At 36.8% G+C, this 23,973-nt stretch overlaps 1 protein-coding gene across 1 annotated transcript in view; it reads left to right on the top strand.

The window, feature by feature from the left end:
* Positions 1–7,843, top strand: part of LOC110448397 (ras-related and estrogen-regulated growth inhibitor-like) — a 33,230-nt gene extending 25,387 nt beyond the window's left edge. Inside the window, exons 2-4 of the mRNA XM_021494614.1 lie at positions 5,937–5,993; positions 6,546–6,619; positions 7,329–7,843. Of these exons, the coding sequence (XP_021350289.1) occupies positions 5,937–5,993; positions 6,546–6,619; positions 7,329–7,748 (551 nt within the window). The 3' untranslated portion in view covers positions 7,749–7,843. The remainder of the gene's footprint in view (positions 1–5,936; positions 5,994–6,545; positions 6,620–7,328) is intronic.
* The last annotated feature ends 16,130 nt before the right edge of the window (positions 7,844–23,973 follow it).

Here is a 23,973-nt window from a genome sequence, read left to right on the forward strand (position 1 = left end):
TTTTAGAGTATAATGATGACGGCGTATACTCATATGTTTGGGGCGGTGTTTTTAATCGTAACTTCTGATTGGTTAAAAATACATAGGGATAACATTACAGCGCAGTGTTGTGTTTTTGTGCAAAATTCTTTAGTTTTTCTTTTATCAGTGATGAATCAAATATTCATAAACTATGGACTCAATAACGCTGTCTTAATTTACCTACACTGTGTATGGAATAACCAGTGGGGGTTATACGGTAATTCCACTTTTTGCATAAATCGGCGAAGCGGTTCATGCACAAAAATGCACAGTTTTTTGGCACATTTGTATATAACGTATATCCCCCCAAATGATCCTGGTTATTCCTTTATTAATCAATACGTATAGATATGATTGTTGATTGGCTGAGACATACGTCATATTTCTGACGTAGGATCTGATCAACTTTATAGTTGTACAGGTGAACGGTTTTGGCCGAAATGGCTCACCCAAAAAAATGGGCCGCCTAATCTAAATTAGGAAAGAAAAATCATTTAAATAAATAATCAAAAGAAGAAAACAAAATAAATAATTTGTTTAATTCAGCGGCCCATTTGTATTTGGGTGAGCCATTTACGCGAACATGCATCCGCGTATTACCTGTTAATGACAAAAAACATGCTGAATGGTTTGTTTAGCGCAGTATGGTTCTGTGAGGATAAGTGAGTTTAATTACTTCGCCCACTCCGTACCTGGAAGCCGTTACTTAAACAAATTGCTCAGTTCAGATTGTATCTGAAAACACCTTGTAGGTCATAGAATGTTCTGATACAATCCTGTAAGGCGTTAACTGCAGTACATAGAATAGCTGTTGAATTAAAAACGTTCACACACACGGCAGTTGTGTTACACTTCCGTATTGACTGTAATTTGTGTGTAGGGTAAAGGGTATCTGTTACATTACCATTACATATACAACCTTATTTAACGGCACTTGTATGGAAGCTTGCGTTGGTAGGATATCGTTTTACATATATATTTTTACATGCATAAAAATAGAAAAAAAAATCTATGATGTCACATGAACACCTGAGAAAATCATGTTTCTGTCAATCTTGACGCTTTGTACAGAAATCAAGACGCGTGTTCGTTGAATAACTGATGTTTTGTAAAAATAGTCCACCTTATATTATTAAGGCAGTAAATCCAAGAAAGACATGTTTGCTCTCATCTTCGTTTATTACAACCCCCTTAAATAAAATAAAGAATATCATACAATGTAAGAAGAAATAGCCATGGAAGAAATCATGAAGCGCAAAAGAACAAATTGTACTGGTAAAATGTTTGATACTGAAACAAAAAGGAATGACGTCATAAGCGCCAACAATAACCGGATGCGAAACAGGTGTTCCGAGGGAGAAAGTGTTTCCTGGATAAGACATCCAGTACAATGTGCTGTAAATCCAGGGAAATCTCCTACGTCATAACTGCAATATAAATATTAAAATACCTGCGCTGCAATTAAAACTTAATGCATCAAGACGCGCTGAAGTAGGTTAGGGCACTATTTTACAGAGCATGTAAGTAGCTCTCCCCCTGTTAACAGGGTCAGCTATGTGATTTAATAAGTGCGGATAGGAATTGATGACATTGCACGCTTGCGTCATCAAGAATACGTCAAAGCAATAAAGCAAATATTCAATTATTCGGGGATTACACGTTGTTTCCTACTCTGGGTCAGTGAGTGTTCCAAGTACAGCTGATTAAAACACTTTAACGACCCAGTTACCCTATGTTAGACGTGTAACGGGCAATATACATCCTTCAAACCTCATACTCGAAATTCCAGGGGCTACTGGAAGTCGGGTGCCGCTCATCTGAAATCTTCAAAGGACAGGTATCGTTCAGCCAAGCGGTTGGTCTTTATTTATATGAAACTAATCAAATAGCCTCCTTCAATTTTGTCATGGCATGTATTCCGGGGATGAAAAAAATCGTAACTAAACACAACTAATTTCGATGATGTCCCACCTTGTAACAGGAACAGACAAGAGCTGTATGTCGTGTTTGTCGACAAAACAGTGTTTCGTTTCCAGCTACGTTAATTGTTTTTAGATATAAGATCCGTACTCTCGTAATATGCCGTTATGTAACCAAATGTTTAGCGTATTATTTTGTTATTCTGCAGGTCTAGGGAATGAATATCTAGGTAGGTCGGTTGTAGAGGGTTTAATGCCCGCCTGCAGTATCCTGCTAAGTGTTGATTGATTGATTGATTGATTGATAGGTTTCACGTCCGCTTCACTACCGAGTAGTTCGGTTATCCAGCAGACAACCTGCTAAGTGTCGTATAAGGCGACTTATAAATAGCTTTTTCGCCTTGTCCTTGGCTAAGGGGAAATATGATAAAACCAAAATGTATCTGATGTCTCCTTGTAAAGCCCCAGAGACACAATATCTTCATTCTAAAATGACTGTTTATAATGATGCTATTAAATAGAAACTTTAAAATGTTTTGGTTTCGAAGTCAAATAATTATTCTACAAAGTATAATGTATTGATATCACATGTACTCGTACATTCATATCTGTATTTAAGCTGTCCATTTCTGATAAAAACGAAAGTGCATCTATATTCTATATAGCGGGGAATATTTGGTTAGGCATTGGACATTACACTATGTACTCGATATCTGACATTTACAAATAGCCCTTCAACATCGTATATGACATTTATGTGTGGTGTTATTAATCGGTATTGTACATGATTTCGGTTTTATATGGTTTAAAATCCTATGAACAGCTCAGGTCATTTAAGAATATGCCTCTATGTGCGACACGTATGAATGCATGTGTGTATGTGTGCCGGAGACGGGGAATGTTGGCGTATTTGCCTCCTGGCGATAACGCAGACCTGATACTGACATTATAGTGCTACCTCACTGAAATATAATGCCGAGGTACCAAGCACAGCATTCCGTCCGGTCACAATATACTGACAATGGTTGAATAAGATGTTACTATTACCGTAAATTCCGAATAACTAGCTTGAAATAACATCTGCATGTACCATTTTAAGGACAAAGCAATTAGTATAAAACCAGATTTGTCCAAAAATGCAAACATTTATGAATATAGAAAATATACTACCTGTGTAAGTTGAAAGTCTGCTTGTATGACCTAAAATATACTGTAAAAGTGTCAAGAAGATAATCTCGTGAAAGGTAATGCAAATGTAATTTGTTTATTTGGCGTAAGTCATGGCGATTCAATCAACGGTTACATTATTCGATGATTAGTTGATTTCAGGCAAACTATTATTGACCACGAATGATACTATCTATAAAAGTACATGTAAAAAATTCAATTAAAGGGAGATAATTCACTATAAAAACAGTGACGCATGATATTCCTTTACTGCATTTGACTGATGTTATAATTAGTATTCTTATATGTATTATCTATAAATAGAAACAAGCACTAGTATGATTATTTGACATGAAATCACTGAGTTTTTCAGAAGTTTTCAGACGTAAATATTTAAGAGATAATTGTAGAAAATACCGTTTTATTTTGAAAGTTCATACCTGTACTAGAAGAGAAGAGGCTATATTTAGAATCATTAGCAATAGCAAGAGGTGCATTGAAGATCCTCTTATTTCCAAATGTGTAATTGTTTATATCTATCTGTGGTCTATTGGTGTTTGGAAATAGTTTAGCATATGATAATTAGTGATTTTAATTAGTAAATTGGAATGTTCAGAACATAAGTAATAAATAATAATTCGAGGTTCTTATATACCGCGTTATCACAACCTAACATTAGTTCGTAGGTCGTCTCAAAGCGGTTCATAAATTATTATCCGGGGTCAACAATTATTTCTAGCGATGCACCGTCGACTATATCGTTAGAGGCGACGAATTTTGGCTCCCTACAGAATTGGGATTTTCTTATTTGTGCTCTGTTAAGAGGATATTGAAGAAACCACAATTGATTTTCTGCTTTCATTGCAACACTTCCGTTCTATATCTTTTTCTTTCTGTATTATATTACCTACTCCTCCCTTTCGATGGTATTTACCTAGATACTCGTTTGCATGTGACACAAGCCGTTGTGAGGACATTAAACCCTTAACAAACAAGCACAATCCCGGTAAGAAACATGAATCATACGTCCTTAAATTAGTTTAAGGGTAATGGTAACAACTGGTTCACCCGTTGTCAGTATAATGTGACCGGGCGGAATGCTGTGTTGGGCAAAAAGGCAAACACCCAACATACCATGTCTTCTGCATAGACTTACACAAGCACCTGTACACTACGCACAAGGAGGCACATCCTTAAATTACCTTAGCTGTTAATAGGAGGCGAAACAAAATAAAATCAAACCAAAACTTAAATTAGTAGGTAACATTCTGGTTTGTAGTTGATGATTGCTGATATAGCATGGAGCGCATCTACTAAAACAGAATGCGTTCATACATGTACATATACATTTTCGAACAAAATATTGAGGTTCTTAAAAAATTATGCAAAATCTAGACAGAACAGGATGAAGCCCACTCGAATATCGTGAGCTAGGGACTGATTTGGGTGTTTTGAGCTATTATGTAACCAATTAAAACTGGGTGGTTCTGACTTTTTCCATGACCTCCCTCGTGGCTCCTTATACTTTATACTTGTCGGTAGTTTTCGTTTGGCTTATATCCGCATCGATCACTCACAAAATGGCATTAAATGCTAGAGGAATCACAACGAATGTTCATAAGCAAGTTTGGTTTGGGTTTGTTTTTTAGGGTTTAGCGTCCGTCCTATTAACAGCTCAGTTTATTAAACACGTTACGCCCTGTGTGGAATGTTTGAATGCATGTGTGCTGGAGGCAGGGTATGCTGTTGTATTAACATCCTTGTGATAGCAAAGATCTGATATCGATTGTAGAGTGCTTCCTCAATGAAATACAATGTCGAACAGCTACCATGTTTAAGTACTTTTGTATATCCCAGCCTGGAAACAGAATCCACTGTCTTCCCGCTTTAAGCAAGTTTAATATCTGATCAATACCTGGTATTTATATAACCTGTACGCGCCATGGCCCACGTGTTGACGTCATCAAGATGACGACGTCATAACTGTGACGTAAACAAACACACGATACATACACTGACTTGAACTAAATGCAGAATTTGAATAAATATATTTTAATTTCTAGGATTTCAAAACACTCGTTTACTAAAAAAAACATGAGCATTAAACTGTGTTTATATATAGCATGTAACAGGCTAAAGAAAAACACAGCTTTTCAGGCGTCAAACGCCAAAACAGTGCAATGCTTAGTTGAGCCCATAACGTCAAAAGTATTTAAACGGCTTGTTATCTTTATGATTAAATAATAGATCGATACCAACACGTGACAATAACCAGTTTTAAATTGTTTTAACAGTGGAATTTAACAAATTTTAATGATTTCATGATTTTTAAAGATATTTTTAAACGTTTAACCTTGATGGCCACAATTAGAGGCACGACTTATGATATTAATAATTTTCTCATTATTAAATTGAATTGAATTTGTACTCTTTTTATTAATTCAACACTAGTTTAGACCAATTTGTGTTTCCACCTGTTTGGCCCCTAGTATCACCATTGATACCACCATGTCCAAACAGTAGTATGGTACAGGGCTCTAACTATTTTGTGTGAATGTACCAATTACCAGATTTTACAGGTCAAATCACATGTGTGTGTTCTACCTTCATTTCTAACGCTTCGAAAAGATGAAATAAAAAAAAAGTTTTATTTCACCGAACATAAAATACAAAAAGCAAGTCCAATCGTTATAATAAATACATTTTATTTAACATTATAACAATTTACGAATGAAGGTGAGTTAATACAGGTATACGTACTGTCGCTGTTTTACGTTAAAGTTGGTAAGAGTTGTGTTTGAAATCTAACGAAAATTTTGTTTCTTTCAGCCCTGGTTGTGAGGTATTTAACAAAGCGATTCATTTGGGAATACGACCCGACACTAGGTAAGCTAAAAACGCGAAGATAAACAGAAACCCCGCGCGTCAAACACTCTTTCGCCAGCATAAGAAAACAAAACCATTTCCTAGCGGAATGCAGTTATTAACATTGCAATCTAAAGTTCCATTTAAATGTCAATCATTTGCCGGGATCAATTTATTTTAAACCAGTCCAGAGAAACTGAACACAGCAGAATGAACATTGAAAACGTTTAAAACTTTGGTGTAAAAACCTGCGTAGCGTGATATGTATCTGTAGAGCATACGAAACATCAATGTACGAAGCATTAAACACTGTTTTTCGAGATCAGTAAAACCACGTTATAACGCAATCTTTTTGCTAGGCGAATTTTGGCGTTATAAAGGGGTCGGGCGATAAATTGAGGAAACATATCAGGATTTTTCTCATGAAAAAAAAGACAAGGGGGAGGGGGTTGAAACATGTCGGTGGTAAACGAAGTAGCATATAAAACGTGGTACATTATAGAGATGATTTACTATACTTAAAAGCGATTTCATTTCCCGCGGTTTCATAACAATAACTTGTTATATTTTCAGAATGTACATACAAACACCATACCGTTGTGGATGACGAACCAGTGGTTATTGAGATTCTGGACACAGCGGGACAGGTTGGTACAGAAAACGAAGCAACACGCTTTCGGTTTCGATACTTATTTTACGATTTCCCTTTTTTTTAATTTACCTTCTTAAGTAACCCGATATGTCTGGAACAGTTCCCAGACGGCTGTGGCGTTCACATGTTATTTTGAAATAATAGATGTACGATATTATGCGGTACAGTCATCAAAAAAGGCATAGGGAATGGATCTTACTGAATTACGATGGTTGGATGAAATTCGAATGTTTGACAAAAAAATACAATTCAAAACTGCAGGTGTCAAACTCAGCACCTTTACACTGCCAAACCTATACACTTTACCTATGTTATAACCCAAGGATCACAAATTAACAGCATCGAAATGAAAGTTCGATAGATGGACCGCAAAGTATAAAAACATAAAAATACATAACTTGACAGGGAAGTTACAGTAAGCCATAACAGCTCCTTTTTGTTGCTCCTTCTTTTAAATAAAAAAGTTGTCTTCTTAATGATTCATATAATCAAGGAGCGTTGTATCCCTTCTGTTTCTACAGTAATTTAGACCAGTTTGGATTTCTAAACGTTTTGATCCCTAGTACAGTATCACCGGCGAGTCACGAAAAATCTTTATGACGCAGTGTGATTCATAATTGGCAAAAACATCTATTTTCAAAATTCTTACATGTACATTCCCAAGTGTGTATTTCAATTCTGTTTCTTTGATTTCCTACTACTAGGACGAGACAATCCATAGGGAAGGTCACGTGCGCTGGGCTGATGGATTCGTGTTGGTGTACGCCATTAACGACCGACAGAGTTTTGAGGACATATACAGTATAAAACAGTACCTGGACGACATCAAGCGGACAAATGTCCAGTGTATACTAGTGGGAAATAAAACCGATCTTCTGCACGAGCGGAAAATCAGTACATCTGAAGGACAGAAGCTGGCTCAGGACATGGCGTGTGCATTCTTTGAAACCTCCGCCAGTGACGGCGGGGAGGAAATTTGTGAACTATTTTGTGAGCTACACCGCGAGGTGAAACGCCGGAAGATGATCGAAAGTAAGCCACGCAGGCGCAGCTCAGCCCAACAAGTTCGTCAAGTATTGACAAAAATGTTTAATAAGCAGAACAGCAAACAAATTACGTCATGACTATAATAGTGTATCGAGCTCTTACATATCCGTCATTGTTTTATGTTATAAACTTTACATCGTTTTGTCCCTTTAATAAATTATTCGCTGAAAGTGAAACATGTTTTCTTCATCATTCATAATACGGATTCGCTATGGTGTTTTATACCGGAGAATATGTCTATGGATGTGATAGTTTATCAGATAATAGGTCCATGAGCGTATTATCATACCGGAGAATAGGTCCATGATTGCAATGGTATTACGGATAGAAGGTCCATGACTGCAATTGCATTACGGATAATCGGTCCATGAATGAATGGTATAATGAAGAAAGGGGTTCATGGATGCAATTGTTTACCCGAGAATAGGTCCAGTAGTGCAATTGCATATCGATAAATAAGACTTTGAATACACCGGTTGAATGCGATTGTTTACCAGAGCATAGGTACATTTCTGTATATTGGATTCAGGTCAATTAATGCAATGGTATACCGGAGAATAGGTCCACCGATGCAGTTGTATATACACGAATAGGACAATGTACAACATGCCCTCCCCACCGCATGTACATGGATACATGACACACATGGAGGTATGTGTTTTCATTAACTCGACTGCTGACAGGACGACAAAATACAACAAAAGATAACCTAGGTCCATGGATCTTATTTTGCGGTTATAGAAAATCAAATCCAAACTGTTTATTAAGAGAAAGTAGACTTACTGAAATGACATGTAGAATTTATAAACGATATTATACGTTGGATAAATATATTATATCAGATACTAAAACCTACAACGCTGCAGAGTAGCCAACTTTATGACTGCGAAGCCACGTTAGCGGCGCATCGAAATCCCGGATTACATGCGAGTCGCCTCCCTTTATACATATTTTGAAAAATTAGAACAGTACAAATCTACTGATCAGGAACTCATATTAAATGATAAGCTATATTTAAAATAAAAGCTAAAAATCGAATGGGAAGTTGTACTTAATGACTTATTCCATGCAAGCCAGAATTAGGATAATTAGAACGCATTAATTTAATCAAAATATATTAAGCCAATTTTATAACGTTATGCATAAACTTAGAAGAAATAAGGGGTTACATGTACAGTATACTGTATATGTATGCAACCGTGTCCTTCTAGACATTCTATGCATTAAAACATTTCAAAGTTTTACTAAGAATACTATTGAAACTTGACAAATTACATTTATAGACCATACGTCAAGTCAACAAAATATGTATATATTGGGGAAATAATCAAGTTGTTTTCATACACATTTAACTATTATGCAGGCTACTTTGTCAATTTCCCCTCTTTTGCAAATGCATTATTTGAATAATTTGTATACATATACATAATATTACTTTAATGTTAGTTTGATTTAAAAATAAAACAACACATAACACCAACCACATATATCTCGACTTTTTTCCAATTGCTCGAAATTCATTAATTTTCATTGCATACTACAAACTTGAATTGTGATAATTTGTCAGATTCAGGCCGTTGGTAATAATTTATTTAGCTATTTTTGTTAGGAAAAGTTAACCGAAAATACTTGTAAACGTTAGACATGCGTTGATTTTTGTTGTCAAGCGTGACGTCATTAAAACATGGCGTCAAATATTACGCTACTGATTTCTGCACTTTTTTTTTTACAGCAATCATGTTTTTTGCTTGACTGTTCATGAATAGCGTCATCAAAATCATACGTGTTTACTCAAAATCGATAAAAATAGGGAAAATATGAACAAAGGCATAATTAAAAATATCGACCTTCCTATCACAAAACAGAAATTGCATATTCCCCTGTTATATGTAAATTATGAATATCTATGCTGTAAATTTGTCAGTCAGCAGTCGAAACCTATGATATCATGATGAAGTCATGAAGTTAAGGTATTTTGATAAAGCTCTTGAATACCGACCAAATCAACTGCATCATGGGGAAGTAGAGATATAACTATCAAGAAAGAGAAACTCCATGACCAAAAAATCAAAATCGTCCTTCCTATCGTAGAGCGTAGTTTTAAGAGATCTATTTTGATCAGGGAAGATCGAGGAAGGCGGCTGAGGTTAAAGATCGATGAGGTCATTACATTTCTTGTTATTTTAAAACAGCACATCGTTAAAATAGAAGGACTTGGCTAAGTCTTGGGGGTTTTTGTCGTTATTACGGAACAATAAATTTAGCTTCGTATGAAATAAAGCTGACCGGAGGAGGAGCACGGTTTCTTCCTATAGGAATACGTACCTACAGTCTGCCCACTAATGGAAAGTCGTGCCGCCAAGATATTGTCAACCAGAAACTCAATCATTCTCACAATTTATTCCTCTGTATACATATTTTAGCCTTCGTTGTGTTTTTCACAAAATATGCTGCTAAACAATTTACAACAATTCATTTATATCGTAGTTCGCCGCATAGCTCTTGTTATAAGATAACGAATGCGTTTTTTTTGTTTGGTATGATGAATACATGTAGTAGTGTAAAGGGTCGGAAAGTTAAAAGTTTAGGAAGAGATAGAGGAAATATGTTTGAGAAGAAGATGTTCAAGATAGGTAAATAGATGTTTAAATTCTTCAAACTCCACATCGCATGTATTCCACAGATTGGTTGAGCAACGAGATGAGCCAAAGACAAAACGTTATTTATAAGGATTCTCGTGAAATTTCGGAATCAAATACATTCGGGGTAGGTCTGTAAACTTTTCATTAAAGGGTATTTGGAGGTTGAAATACAGAAGCGTGATTAACCAGAATTTGTCTTTCGAAAAACTCGAAAGTGTATAGGTAGGGTTACCTTGCTTATCAAGCATGCTTAGTTCTTGTTTTGCAAGCAGACAATATAATAGTGTCTGCAGGCAAAGATTGCAAGACGAGACAGTTCCACTGCGAGAGGGATTCTCTGACATGGTCTCTGAACTTTTATATTTCGAATTTTCCGTACCTTGTTCATCGTTGCGTGACTGAAATAAATCTGATATATGATTTTCGCACTTTGCACTAGAACTTAACCAAATATCTTGGATATAATATAATCTTTATTTAAAATGAATACACATATTCAATTTTTTTAATTTCTTGAATTTACACTGACTGGAAACAAACAGTTGACAACATTATGTGTAGGCACGGGCCTACTCGAGCCCGAGGCAGCTTCCGAGTTTGGAGACCTTTTTCTTCCACGACATTCAGATATTATATCTAGAAAATAACATGTTTCTGATAATTACTGTTTTCGATCGAAGAAACAAATGCAAAGATTTAGGTCCACTCTGAGTTCGTTTTACGGTTGAGGTGACACTTCGGTCATTTCCTGATGTTTTTGTTTTTGTCCGAGTACCTTCAGGGGTTTGGTTACAGAACACAGGAAAGTTTTGTTTTTCATTTCATGGCAGAATGCCGTAAAATCTATGTGTGTTATTACAAAATCAACCTTGCAGTGTAGTGATGTAAAAGCTAAAACAAGTTAAAAGTTTCAAAAACTGTGACAAACAAACCATCAAACAGATATGTTTTTGACAAAGTGGATAACGCAGCAGATGGTTAATATTATTTCATACTCTAAAACAACTGCTCATTTGCGTAAATACATGTATCTATTTTTTCAAAATGAAAACAAAATCGATCTTGTGTTTAATATTTTATTATTGCTTCAATATTTCTATACGCACGCTATTTTTCTGCATGTCAATCCAATTGTGTCTGTTTTGCTTTGTATGGAAATTTGAAATCTCCTTCACGGTTGACTAGGAAAACGAAATGTACCCGTTATCTGGTAATGAACAGGTAGCTTGTGTCAGGTATGGCTGCTTTGCTTACATTGTATCAAATTACGTTTCAGAACATTTTTGGATGTGTCCATTACTGCTAAATGATTGGATAGCCATGTGAGTCTGGCTAAGATATGATACCATACTTAAATCAGGAAAGATATAAGTTTACATACGAAATCGTATTCATTCACAAGCCATTTCTTAATGTATACCTATCGAACAACAGTGCGATCCGGTCCATTCAATTCCCTATCTGACAATATAACCCCATTATAAACCGTTTTACAGTCATTGTAATATTGTATCATATGCCTTGAAGAATTGAAGTGCAAAGTATACCGATCGGATATTGTAAATGTACTGTACGATGTACCTTATTTCACTCGAGTATTGCGGATTTTTTTTCATTCCGTAATGTAGATAAACCGATTTTACCATATCGGACATATGTGCGCGTTTAATCGCACAATGGGGTGAGCAATTGTTAAATCGCACAGTTGTGCGAACTATGATCTAACGGTGGTGCACGGCAATTTTGGTGCGTTTGGAAATCATACAACTGTATTAATCATTCTTAGGACAAGGTATTTCCTAGGCCAATATCCTAGGCGCTGCGCCCACAGCTACATATATCCTGCTCTCCTTCCTTATTTGTATCTTATTTCAAAAGGGATGTCTCCCTTTTCCACAAATGATGATATCTCGTATAGCAATATCAATAACAGGTATAGGGGCTCTATTGTGTTCCGTTCCCGACAGTAAGCGTTTTATAAATACCATTTTTAAAATAACGAAATTGATGTCAGTTACGACTAGCCTGTCGTGTCTAAAGACAATATATATCACAATAAAAAAGAAGAGATTTATATGTGCATTGCAAATCATCTTATCAACAGAAGTCTCAGAAACTTATCTTATAGATGGAAATCGATGTTTTGATTCCATGGGACTTTAATGACAAAGCCACAACTATTAATAAGCCAGATAAATCCTTATAATGATTATCCAATTCAAATTTTTTTTATTCAAACAAATCCGTTGTTTATTTATAAATAACAATTTATCTATTTCTAAAACATTGTTACATGTACACTATTAACTATATAACTGATATGCCATCTTAGCATACTGCGGTGATGAACATGATTATATAAGGAAAGTGTTGGCGTTTTTCGTCTCTATTTGAACGAAGGATGCAACCTAGGTCTAATCGTTGTGCGCGCGAGGCTGAAATATTTCCAGGAAAGTCACTTGAAGATCCACAAGAACGGAGTGATTTTTGAGGATAGATTGTCCACTCAACAAAACAGGGTTTGGATACGGAGGATTCTCAATCGGAGCGATTAATGCATGACAATGAGTCAGTGAATTCCTGTATATGGAGACCCGCTCTACTACAGGTACAATCTAGTATAAACGTACAACGGAATAGCACGAAGTTCAAGACCACTATCACAGTTATCACGGACTCTAAATCGATAAAACTAGGGCAAAATATGAACAAAGGGAAGATATACCCGACCATATCAAAAGTACAAGGATAATAAGACCAGGTGTTCCGGAAAAATAAGCGTCTTCAGATTCATCGATGAAACCCGCCATGTAAATCTAAGTCGAATCCAAGTAATGTCACGTCCTCGTATGAAGTACTTGGGTAGTGAAAAAAACACCATAAGGCACTTTAGTAAGCATAATAAAAAAACATCGACCTTTATATCAAAAAAAGAAAAAGCATATTTTGCTGCGATATCCCGACTTTGTCAACCTGCATCATGGGAAACCCTGTGTTAAAAGTTTTCCGTCAGTAGAAGACATCCATCACGAATGAAGGCTCTTGAGTACCAAACCAACTGCGACATGTAAACAACATAGGTAGGGTAGCCGGGAATGTTGCTATTACGAAAGGGAAAGTTCACGCTGAAAGTCAAAATCGTCCGCTTATCATATAGCTTAGTAGTAAGCCGTCCTTGTTGGTCATGTTGTAAGAAATGATCGAGGAAAGCGATTGAATTTGAACAGCCGTTATGTCTTGTATTGTATGCTCTTGGTATATACGATCGATGAGGTCAACGAATGTCTTCTTATTCATAGACAGCACATTGTCGATATATCTGCATGCGAAATTTAAGGACTTCACAAGGGTTTTGTTACCAGTCCAAATAAGCTTTAGTGGCACGGCTTGTTCCGTTGGGAATGTCTACAGTCTGCATGAACATCTTGCTACCGAACTCAACGCAGATATTATCTACAAAGATCGCAATAACTCTCACAAAATCTTCCTCAGTTAATTTGGTTTGGTTTGGTTACATCTTGTTTAACGTCCCATCAACAGCTAAAATCATTTAAGGACATTCCTTCATGTTTGTTGTGTAAGCGTGTATGTGTGTCGTAGACAGGGTATGTTGATGGACTTGCCTACTTGTTATAGCGCAGATTTGATCTGATGCCGACTTTATAGTGATTTCTCAATGAAATACCATGCAGAAGGCACCCATCTCAACATTCTGCACAGTCACAATATACTGACAACGGGTGAATCAATTGTTGTCATTACCCTAAATGCTGAACGTTAAGTAGAGAATAACAACTACAATTTTTAAGGAGTTTGATATGTCCCGGCCTGGGAACAGAACCCATATGCATTCATCAAATGGGCGAACGTTCAACATCAAAGCCAAAAGTTAGGTTTTGCAAGGCAAGGCACTAGGAAATAAAAGGTAGTTAGATGTAGAAAGAAATATAAAGATACGTAAATATTACAATAGGTGTAGCAGATTTATTTGGTCGCTTTTAGATCTCTAAATAGAGGGCACAAAAGCAAATTCCCAATTTTGCAGAAGGTGCCCCATGTTAGTCGCCTCTTACGATACATGCGGTGGGTATCAGCAGATGTATTCTTTTCTCGATCCCCGACCAGCAAGTGTGTCCTTCATTTGAAACGAATGACTGTTCAGTTTGTTATGAGGATAGTTAGTGTTGAGGGTCGAAAAGTTAAAAGTTTTGATAGAAGAAACATTTGGGAAAAGGATGTTCAAGATCGATCAAAAGATCTTTTGAATTCTTAAAAAACCGCATAACGTTTATTCCACGTGTTCAGTATACAGTATCACAATATGCCTGTAACCACGATTTAATGGTACCGAGAATGATAGTAAACAGTTTGGATAATGGCTTGGTGGAGCAACGAAGACGCACCGATAAAATGTTGCTTATTGGGAACCTTGTTTGTTCTGTTTATTTGGGATTTAACGTCCTCGCTAAATCCAGGGTTTATAATGACGGGTGCCTAGGGAGACACCGCCTGAAACAGAAAGAAGATAAAAAAAAGACAGAAAGGCAGGGAAGATAGGAAACAAACAAAGATCACAAGAGTGTTGCAATGGGAGCATGGTATCTTCCATGCCCCCTTTCGTAGTAGACACCAAAGAACCCCCTCCCCCGATTCTGTAGGGGGGCCTACATTAGTTACCTTTTACGATACACGTGCAGTGGGATACATTAGGTCTATTCCTGATTTCTTCAATTGCCCCTTTAATAGAAGACGAGGAGGAATCCAACCCCGAGTCTGCAGGGAGGAAGGAACCTTGTGAATTTTTGGAATCGAATAATAACGAGGCAGGTCCGTATCCCTTTCATGTTTTGGTATTCGGAAAGATTGTAAAACAGAAACGTGAATTGCTAGTATTTCGTCTTTGTAACATTGTTAAGATTTATAGGTAGGTATCCTTGGTTATCTAGCAACCCAAGCCTTTACTTGTAGTTGAAAAGTTTGGAAGCAATTTGTTTAGAATATCTGATATCAATGGGGAATTTTTATATCTGAAGTACAGCGGTATGTTTAGCTTGGACGGTCTTTTGATGGTGTTTTTTTTTGTATTTTACGTCCTTTTTACAGCTATGGTCATTTAAGGACTTGCCAGGTTTTGGTGGTCGAGGAAAGACGGTGTTTCTGGAGAGAGAAAAACACCGACCTACGGCAAGTTCCTGGCGACTGCCCCACGTAGGTCTCGAACTCGCGACCCAGTGTTTGAAAAGTTTGTAGAAGAGATGAAAAACAAAGATCCGAAATATTGCAGCAGATATATCTTGGTTCACTGTTGTGGTGTGTTCAAGTAGAGGGCACGAAAGCAAGTTCCAAACTCTGAGTGAGTTCCCACATTAGCTGCATTTTACAACATGCAGTGGGTAACAGCAGGTGTATTCTTTTCTCAATCTCCGACCTACGGGGGTAAAGATCAACGGCAACTTGAAATTAAAAAGAAATAGAATAATAATGTATTGAACACACAGTGTGATAATGAGTGTTGATAAAAACGTACAAACACCAGAATTAACTTAACAAATACAGGTGTATGTATTAATCATTATACAATGGTGCAACGTCTTTGCGTTTCCAGCGGAGAAGAGAGCGTAACACGGAAACAGCAAGCACTTCTGCAAAGGCAAACTCAGAACAAACTGAAATACAACACAGTATTTAAACAAAACGGAAAAACACCTTTACCGATATACAGAAGACATCAACACCTAAACCGGTAAAGTAGAAGTTCGTAATAAATCTGGTTTGAATCCGCCTTATAAAGCCGCGGTCACATCATACGGTCACGAACGTAGTTGACCGTAGTTCATGTGAACGTAGTTGACCGTAGTGTCACTAAACTACATAGTTTAACACGTTTAACTAAGGTCACCTACAGTCTACTACAGCCAACTGCGGTCATCCCCCAATACGGTCAACTACGAGCGTTGACGTAAGATGTGACCGCAGCTTAATCAGTTTGAGATAAGAACGTTTGACATATTTACGTTTCGATTTTGTTTGCCATTACGTGTAAAAACAATGTTCACCCTTCCCTTAGACAAAGAAATTCTTGTTTGCTACCTACGAAAAAAACAACTTTGGCCGTTAAAGATGCGGACATGGAAGGGCAGTCGTTTTTTGACAAATAAACATAAAAGTGAAGATATTAAAAGTTATCGCTAGAACTCTAAAGAAATGAAGTACTGTGCCTCATATGAACATTTTTTTATAGGTGCAGAAAACTGTAACAACAACCAACGTATGCCACTGTTTTATCGATTTAATTGAAAGATTGGCAAGATACAAAAATAGATAATTGATAATTCGAGGGTCTTATACACCGCTGTATCACAACCTAGTTCGTAGGTCGTCTCAAAGAAGTTCACACATTATTTTCCTTTAGTATAGGGCCTTTGTAACCAGCCATTATCTTTCTCAGCTCCCTTGGGATCATACAGCCGGCGCTTACAAATAGTATTCAACAATTCTATCACTGCCCAACCACGTACTCATTTGCAACTGAGTAGACTGGAACAATCAGAGTAAATTATCTTGCTCAAATATACAACAAAGTGCCGTGATGTGACTAGAACCCGCAACCCTTCAGTCCCGAGCCCGGCGTCCTACCACTGGACTACCGTGCCTCCTTATATAAGTCATAATAGACGGGCACTATGCAAGATAGTCACACTTCATATAGACAACAAGTACTACAAAATGGCTTTAGATGTTTACAAGAAAAAAACATATCTATAACAGAGACAATAATCCATCAAAAGTTATTCCTATAAGCCAAATACTCGAAAAAAGATATTCATAAGCTTGCAAAGCAGAGAGTCTTTACCAAGGAAACAGACCTTGTCGACAGCTCGCAAAATAAGTTTTCAATTCATGTTTGTGTTCAAAACATCCAAATTGTTTATTATCTGTTTTAGCTTTATGATATGTAATAACAATCGTATCAACTTTCTGTTGTCTATGTATCCATATACAGATTGCTTGTAAAAACGGGCGCAAAAGTGATAATTCTATTAAGCTTCTTTTCGTTTTGTTACGTTTTCTGCTTCATAACAGAAAAGTTTCTAACGATTAACAAAATCGATAATAGTAATTAAAAAATGGAGACTCGAAATGCCTGTATCGCTTATCTTGTGTAACTATTCCTTTTAATGTAAAAATAAATGTATAAAAATTCGAGATTGTAATCAGAAAAGAAAAAGCTCGCATTTAGAACTATTAAAAAAGTGCCAAGCATGTATATTTACGAGCTCGTCTTTATAGGACATTTTTTTTCTAGTTTAAACAGGTTCTTTTAGTCATTAACGATATCATGGCTTGTAGTACAGTAACAAGGTTTGTAGTACAGTATCGAGGCTTGTAGTACAGTTTCATGGCTTGTAGTACAGTAACAAGGTTTGTGGTACAGTAACAAGGTGTGTAGTATAGTATCATGGCTTTTAGTACAGTATCATAGCTTGTAGAATAGTAACACGGCTTGTAGGATTCATGGGTGTAGTACAGTAACAAGGTTTGTAGTACACTATCATGGCTTGTATTACAGTTACAAGGTTTGTAGTACGGTAACATGGCTTGTAGTACAGTAACAAGGTTTGTAGGACAGTATCATGGTTTGTAGTACAGTAACAAGGTTTGTAGTACATTAACAAGGTTTGTAGTACAGTAACAAGGTTTGTAGTACTGCAACAAGGTTTGTTGTACAGTATCATGGCTTGTAGTACAGTAACAAGGTGTGTTGTAGTACAGTATCATGGCTTGTAGAATAGTAGCATGGCCTGTAGTACAGTATCATGGCTTGTAGTACAGTAACAAGGGTTGTAGTACAGTAACAAGGTGTGTAGTATAGTATCATGGCTTTTAGTACAGTAACAAGGGTTGTAGTACAGTAACAAGGTGTGTAGTATAGTATCATGGCTTGTAGGACAGTAACAAGGTTTGTAGTACAGTAACAAGGTTTGTTGTACAGTAACATGGCTTGTAGTACAGTAACAAGGTTTGTAGGACAGTATCATGGTTTGTAGTACAGTAACAAGGTTTGTAGAACAGTAACAAGGTGTTTAGTACAGTATCATGGCTTGTAATACAGTAACAAGGTTTGTAGTACAGTTACATGGCGTGTAGTACAGTAACAAGGTTTGTCGTACAGCATCATGGCTTGTAGTACAGTATTATGGCTTGTAGTATAGTAACAAGGGTTGTAGTACAGTATCATGGCTTCTAGTACAGTAACAAGGGTTGTAGTACAGTAACAAGGTGTGTAGTATAGTATCATGGCTTTTAGTACAGTAACAAGGTTTGTAGTACAATAACAAGGTGTGTAGTATAGTATCATGGCTTGTAGTGCAGTATATTGGCTTGTAGAATAGAAGCATGGCCTGTAGTATAATATCATGGCTTGTAGTACAGTAACAAGGTTTTTAGTACAGTATCATGGCTTGTAGTACAGTAGCATGGCTTGTAGTACAGTAACAAGGTGTGTAGAACAGTATCATGGCTTGTAGTACAGTAACAAGGATTGTAGTACAGTAACATGACTTGTAGTACAGTAACAAGGTTTGTAGTACAGTAACATGACTTGTAGTACTGTAGCAAGGTTTGTAGTACAGTATCATGGCTTGTAGTACAGTAACAAAGTTTGTAGTACAATAACAAGGTGTGTAGTATAGTATCATGGCTTGTAGTACAGTAACAAGGTTTGTAGGACAGTATCATGGTTTGTAGTACAGTAACAAGGTTTGTAGTACAGTATCATAGCTTCTAGTACAGTAACAAGGTTTGTAGTACAGTAACATGGCTTGTAGTACAGTAACAAGGTTTGTAGGACAGTATCATGGTTTGTAGTACAGTAACAAGGTTTGTAGAACAGTAACAAGGTGTTTAGTACAGTATCATGGCTTGTAATACAGTAACAAGGTTTGTAGTACAGTTACATGGCGTGTAGTACAGTAACAAGGTTTGTCGTACAGCATCATGGCTTGTAGTACAGTATTATGGCTTGTAGTATAGTAACAAGGGTTGTAGTACAGTATCATGGCTTCTAGTACAGTAACAAGGTTTGTAGTACAGTAACAAGGTGTGTAGTATAGTATCATGGCTTGTAGTACAGTATCATAGCTTGTAGAATAGTAACACGGCTTGTAGTATAGTATCATGGCTTGTAGTACAGTAACAAGGTTTGTAGTACAGTATCAAGGCTTGTAGTACAGTTTCATGGCTTGTAGTACAGTAACAAGGTTTGTTGTACAGTAACATGGCTTGTAGTACGGTAACAAGGTGTGTAGTACAGTATCATGGCTTGTAGTTCAGTATCATGGCTTGTAGTATAGTAACAAGGTTTGTAGTCAGTAGCATGGCTTGTAGTACAGTCACAATGTTTGTTGTGCATTAACATGGATTGTAGTACAGTAACAAGGTTTGTAGTACAGTAACAAGGCTTGTTGTACAGTAACATGGTTTGTTGTACAGTAGCATGGCTTGTAGTACAGTCACAATGTTTGTTGTACATTAACATGGATTGTAGTACAGTAACAAGGTTTGTAGTACATTAACAAGGTTTGTAGTACAGTAACAAGGTTTGTTGTACAGTAACATGGCTTGTAGTACAGTAACAAGGTGTGTAGTACAGTATCATGGCTTGTAGTTCAGTATCATGGCTTGTAGTATAGTAACAAGGTTTGTACATGTAGTACAGTAAGATGACTTGTAGTACAGTATCATGGCTTGTAGTACAGTAACATGGCTTGTAGTAGAGTAACAAGGCTTGTAGTACAGTAACAAGGTTTGTGGTACAGTAACATGGCTTGTAGTACGGTAACAAGGTTTGTTGTACAGTAACAGGGCTTGTAGTACAGTAACAAGGTTTGTTGCACATTAACATGGCTTGTAGTACAGTAACAAGGTTTGTTGTACATTAACATGGCTTGTAGTACAGTAACAAGGTGTGTAATACAGTATCATGGCTTGTAGTACAGTAACAAGGTTTGTAGTACAGTTACGTGGCTTGTAGTACAGTAACAAGGTTTGTAATACAGCATCATGGCTTGTAGGACAGTTTTATCGCTTGTAGTACAGTAACAATGTTTGTAGTACAGTATCATGGCTTGTAGTAAAGTAACAAGGTTTGTAGTACAGTAACATGGCTTTTAGTACAGTAACAAGGTTTGTAGTACAGTAACAAGGTTTGTAGTACAGTTACATGGCTTGTAGTACAGTAACAAGGTTTGTAATACAGCATCATGGCTTGTAGTACAGTTTTATCGCTTGTAGTACAGTAACAATGTTTGTAGTACAGTATCATGGCTTGTAGTACAGTAACAAGGTTTGTAGTACAGTAACATGGCTTGTAGTACAGTAACAAGGTTTGTTGTACAGTAACAGGGCTTGTAGTACAGTAACAAGGTTTGTTGTACAGTAACATGGCTTGTAGTACAGTAACAAGGTTTGTAGTACAGTAACATGGCTTGTAGTACAGTAACAAGGTTTGTAGTACAGTAACATGGCTTGTAGTACAGTAACAAGGTTTGTAGTACAGTAACAAGGTTTGTAGAAGAGTAACAAGGTGTTTAGTACAGTATCATGGTTTGTAGTACAGTGAAAAGGTTTGTAGTACAGTTACATGGCTTGTAGTACAGTAACAAGGTTTGTAGTACAGCATCATGGCGTGTAGTACAGTTTTATGGCTTGTAGTACAGTAACAATGTTTGTAATACAGTATCATGGCTTGTAGTACAGTAACAAGGTGTGTAGTACATTATCATGGCTTGTAGTACAGTAACAAGGATTGTAGTACAGTAACATGGCTTGCAGTACTGTAACAAGGTTTGTAGTACAGTATCATGGCTTGTACTTCAGTAACAAGGTTGGGAGGACAGTTACATTGCTTGTAGTACAGTATAATGGCTTGTAGTCCAGTTTTATGGCTTGTAGTCCAGTTTTATGGCTTGTAGTCCAGTAACAAGGGGTGTAGTATAGTATCATGGCTTGTAGTTGTAGTACATTAACACGGCTTGTCGGACAGAAACAAGGTTTGTAGTATGACTTGCAGTACTGTAACAAAGTTTGTAGTAGTAGTACAGTATCATCGCTTGTAGTACAGCAACAAGGTTTGTAGTCCAGTTACATGGCTTGTTGTAAAGTAACAAGGTTTGGAGTACAGTATCATGGTTTGTAGTACAAACCTTGTTACGGTACTACAAGCCTTGTTAATGTCCTCCAAGCCATGTTACTGAAAACAAACTTTTTTATTGTACTACAAACCTTTTTACCGTAATACAAAGCCATGATATTGTACTACCCACCTTGTTACTGTTTTACAAGCCATGTTACTATACTACATGCCATGATCCTGTACTATACAAGCCATGATGCCGTACTACAAACCTTGTTACAGTACTGCAAGTCATACTACAAACCTTGTTCCTGTACTCCAAGCCATGATTCTGTACTCCAAGCCATGTTTCTGTACTACACACCTTGTGTAGTACAAGCCTTGTTACTCTACTACAAGCCATGTTCCTGTACAAAAAACCTTTTTACTGTACTAAAAGCAATGATACTGTACTACTACTACAAACTTTGTTACTGGACTAAAAGCCATAAAACTGATCGACAAGCCATGATGCTGTACTACAACCCTGGTTAATGTATTAAAAGCCATGTTACTGTTCTACAGTGCTACAAACCTTGTTAGTGTACCACAAGCCATGATACTGCCTTGTTACTGTTCTACAGTGCTACAAACCTTGTTATTGTACTACAAGCCATATAACTGTACTACCAAACTTGTTAGTGTACTACAAGCCGTACAGTAACAAGGGGGGTAGTACAATATCATGGCTTGTAGTCCAGTAACAAGGTTTGTTGCACAGTAACAAGGTTTGTTCTACAGTAACATGGCCTGTAAGACAGTAACAAGGGTTTTTTTACAGTAACATGGCTTCCAGTACTGTAACAAGGGTTGGAGTACAGTATCATGCCTTGTAGTATAATAAAAAGGTTTTTTGTACAGTAACATGGTTTGTAGTAGTAGTACAGTATCATTGCTTTTAGTACAGTATCAGGGCTTGTAGTACAGAATCATTTTGTAGTACATTAAAAAGGATTGTAGTACCGTAACATGGCTTGTAAAACAGTAACAAGGTTTGCAGTACAGTATCATGGGTTTTTGTACAGTAAAATGGCTTTTAGTAAAAGATCATGGGTTTTTGTACAGTAAAATGGCTTTTAGTACAGTATCAAGGATTGTAGTACTGTAACAAAGTTTACAGTACAGTATCATGGTTTGTAGTACAGTAGCGAGGTTTGTAGTTCAGGTATAAGGTTTGTGGTACAGTAACAAGGTCTGTTGTACAGTAACATGGCATGTAGTACATTATTATGGCTTGTAGTAAAGTTTTATGGCTTGTTGTACAAGAAAAAAGTTTGTAGTACAGTACCATGGCTTGCAGTACAGTAACAAGGTCTGTTGTACAGTAACATGGTTTGTTGTACAGTAGCATGGCTTGTAGTACCTTAACAAAGCATGTTATACAGTAACAAGGGTAGTACAGTAACATGTTTTGTGTACAGTAACAAGGCTTGTTACTGTACTACGAGCCATGTAACTGTACTCCCACCCTTGTTAGTGTACTAAAAGCCATAAAACTGTACTACACGCCATGATGCTGTTCTACAAACCTTGTTATTGTGCTACAAGCCATGATGCCGTACTACAAACCTTGTGTACCACAAACCTTATACCTGAACTACAAACCTCGCTACTGTACTACAAACAATGTAACTGTACTACAAACCTGGTTACAGTACTGCAAGTCATACTACAAACCTTGTAGTACAGTAACTAAGATTGTAGTACAGTACCATGGCTTGCAGTACAGTAACATGGATTGTAGTACATTAACATGGCTTGTAGGACAGGAACAAGGTTTTTTGTACAGGAACATGGCTTGTAGTCCAGTAACAATGTTTGTAATACAGGATCATGGCTTTTAGTAAAGTAAAAAAGGTTGTTGTAAAAAAAAATTTTTTTTTACAACAACCTTTTTTACTTTACTACAAGCCTTGATACTGTATTACACACCTTGTTACTGATCTACAAGCCATGTTACTCTTCTACAAGCCATGAGTACTACAAACCTTGTAGTACAGTAACATGTTTTGTGTACAGTAACAAGGCTTTTTGTACAGTAACATGGTTTGTTGTACAGTACATTAACAAGGGTTGTAGAACAGTAACGAGGTGTTTAGTACAGTATCAGGGCTTGTAGTACCGTATCATGGCTTCTAGAATAGTAACATGGCTTGTAGGAACTTAACCAGGCTTGTAGTACAGATACATTGCTTTTAGTACAGTAAAAAAGGTTGTTGTAAAAAAAAATTTTTTTTTACAACAACCTTTTTTACTGTACTACAAACCTTGTAGTACAGTAATAATGTTTGTAGTACAGCATAATGGCGTGTAGTACAGGTTTATGGCTTGTAGTACATTCACAAGGCGTGTAGTACAGTTTTATGGCTTGTTGTACAGGAACAAAGGTTGTTGTACAGTATCATGGGTTGTTGTACAGTAACCTGGCTTGTAGTACAGGAACAAGGGTTGTAGTACAGGATCATGCCTTGTAGTATAGTAACTGTA

This window comes from Mizuhopecten yessoensis, unplaced genomic scaffold (assembly GCF_002113885.1).
Source record: "Mizuhopecten yessoensis strain PY_sf001 unplaced genomic scaffold, ASM211388v2 scaffold4033, whole genome shotgun sequence".
Taxonomy (NCBI): domain Eukaryota; kingdom Metazoa; phylum Mollusca; class Bivalvia; order Pectinida; family Pectinidae; genus Mizuhopecten; species Mizuhopecten yessoensis.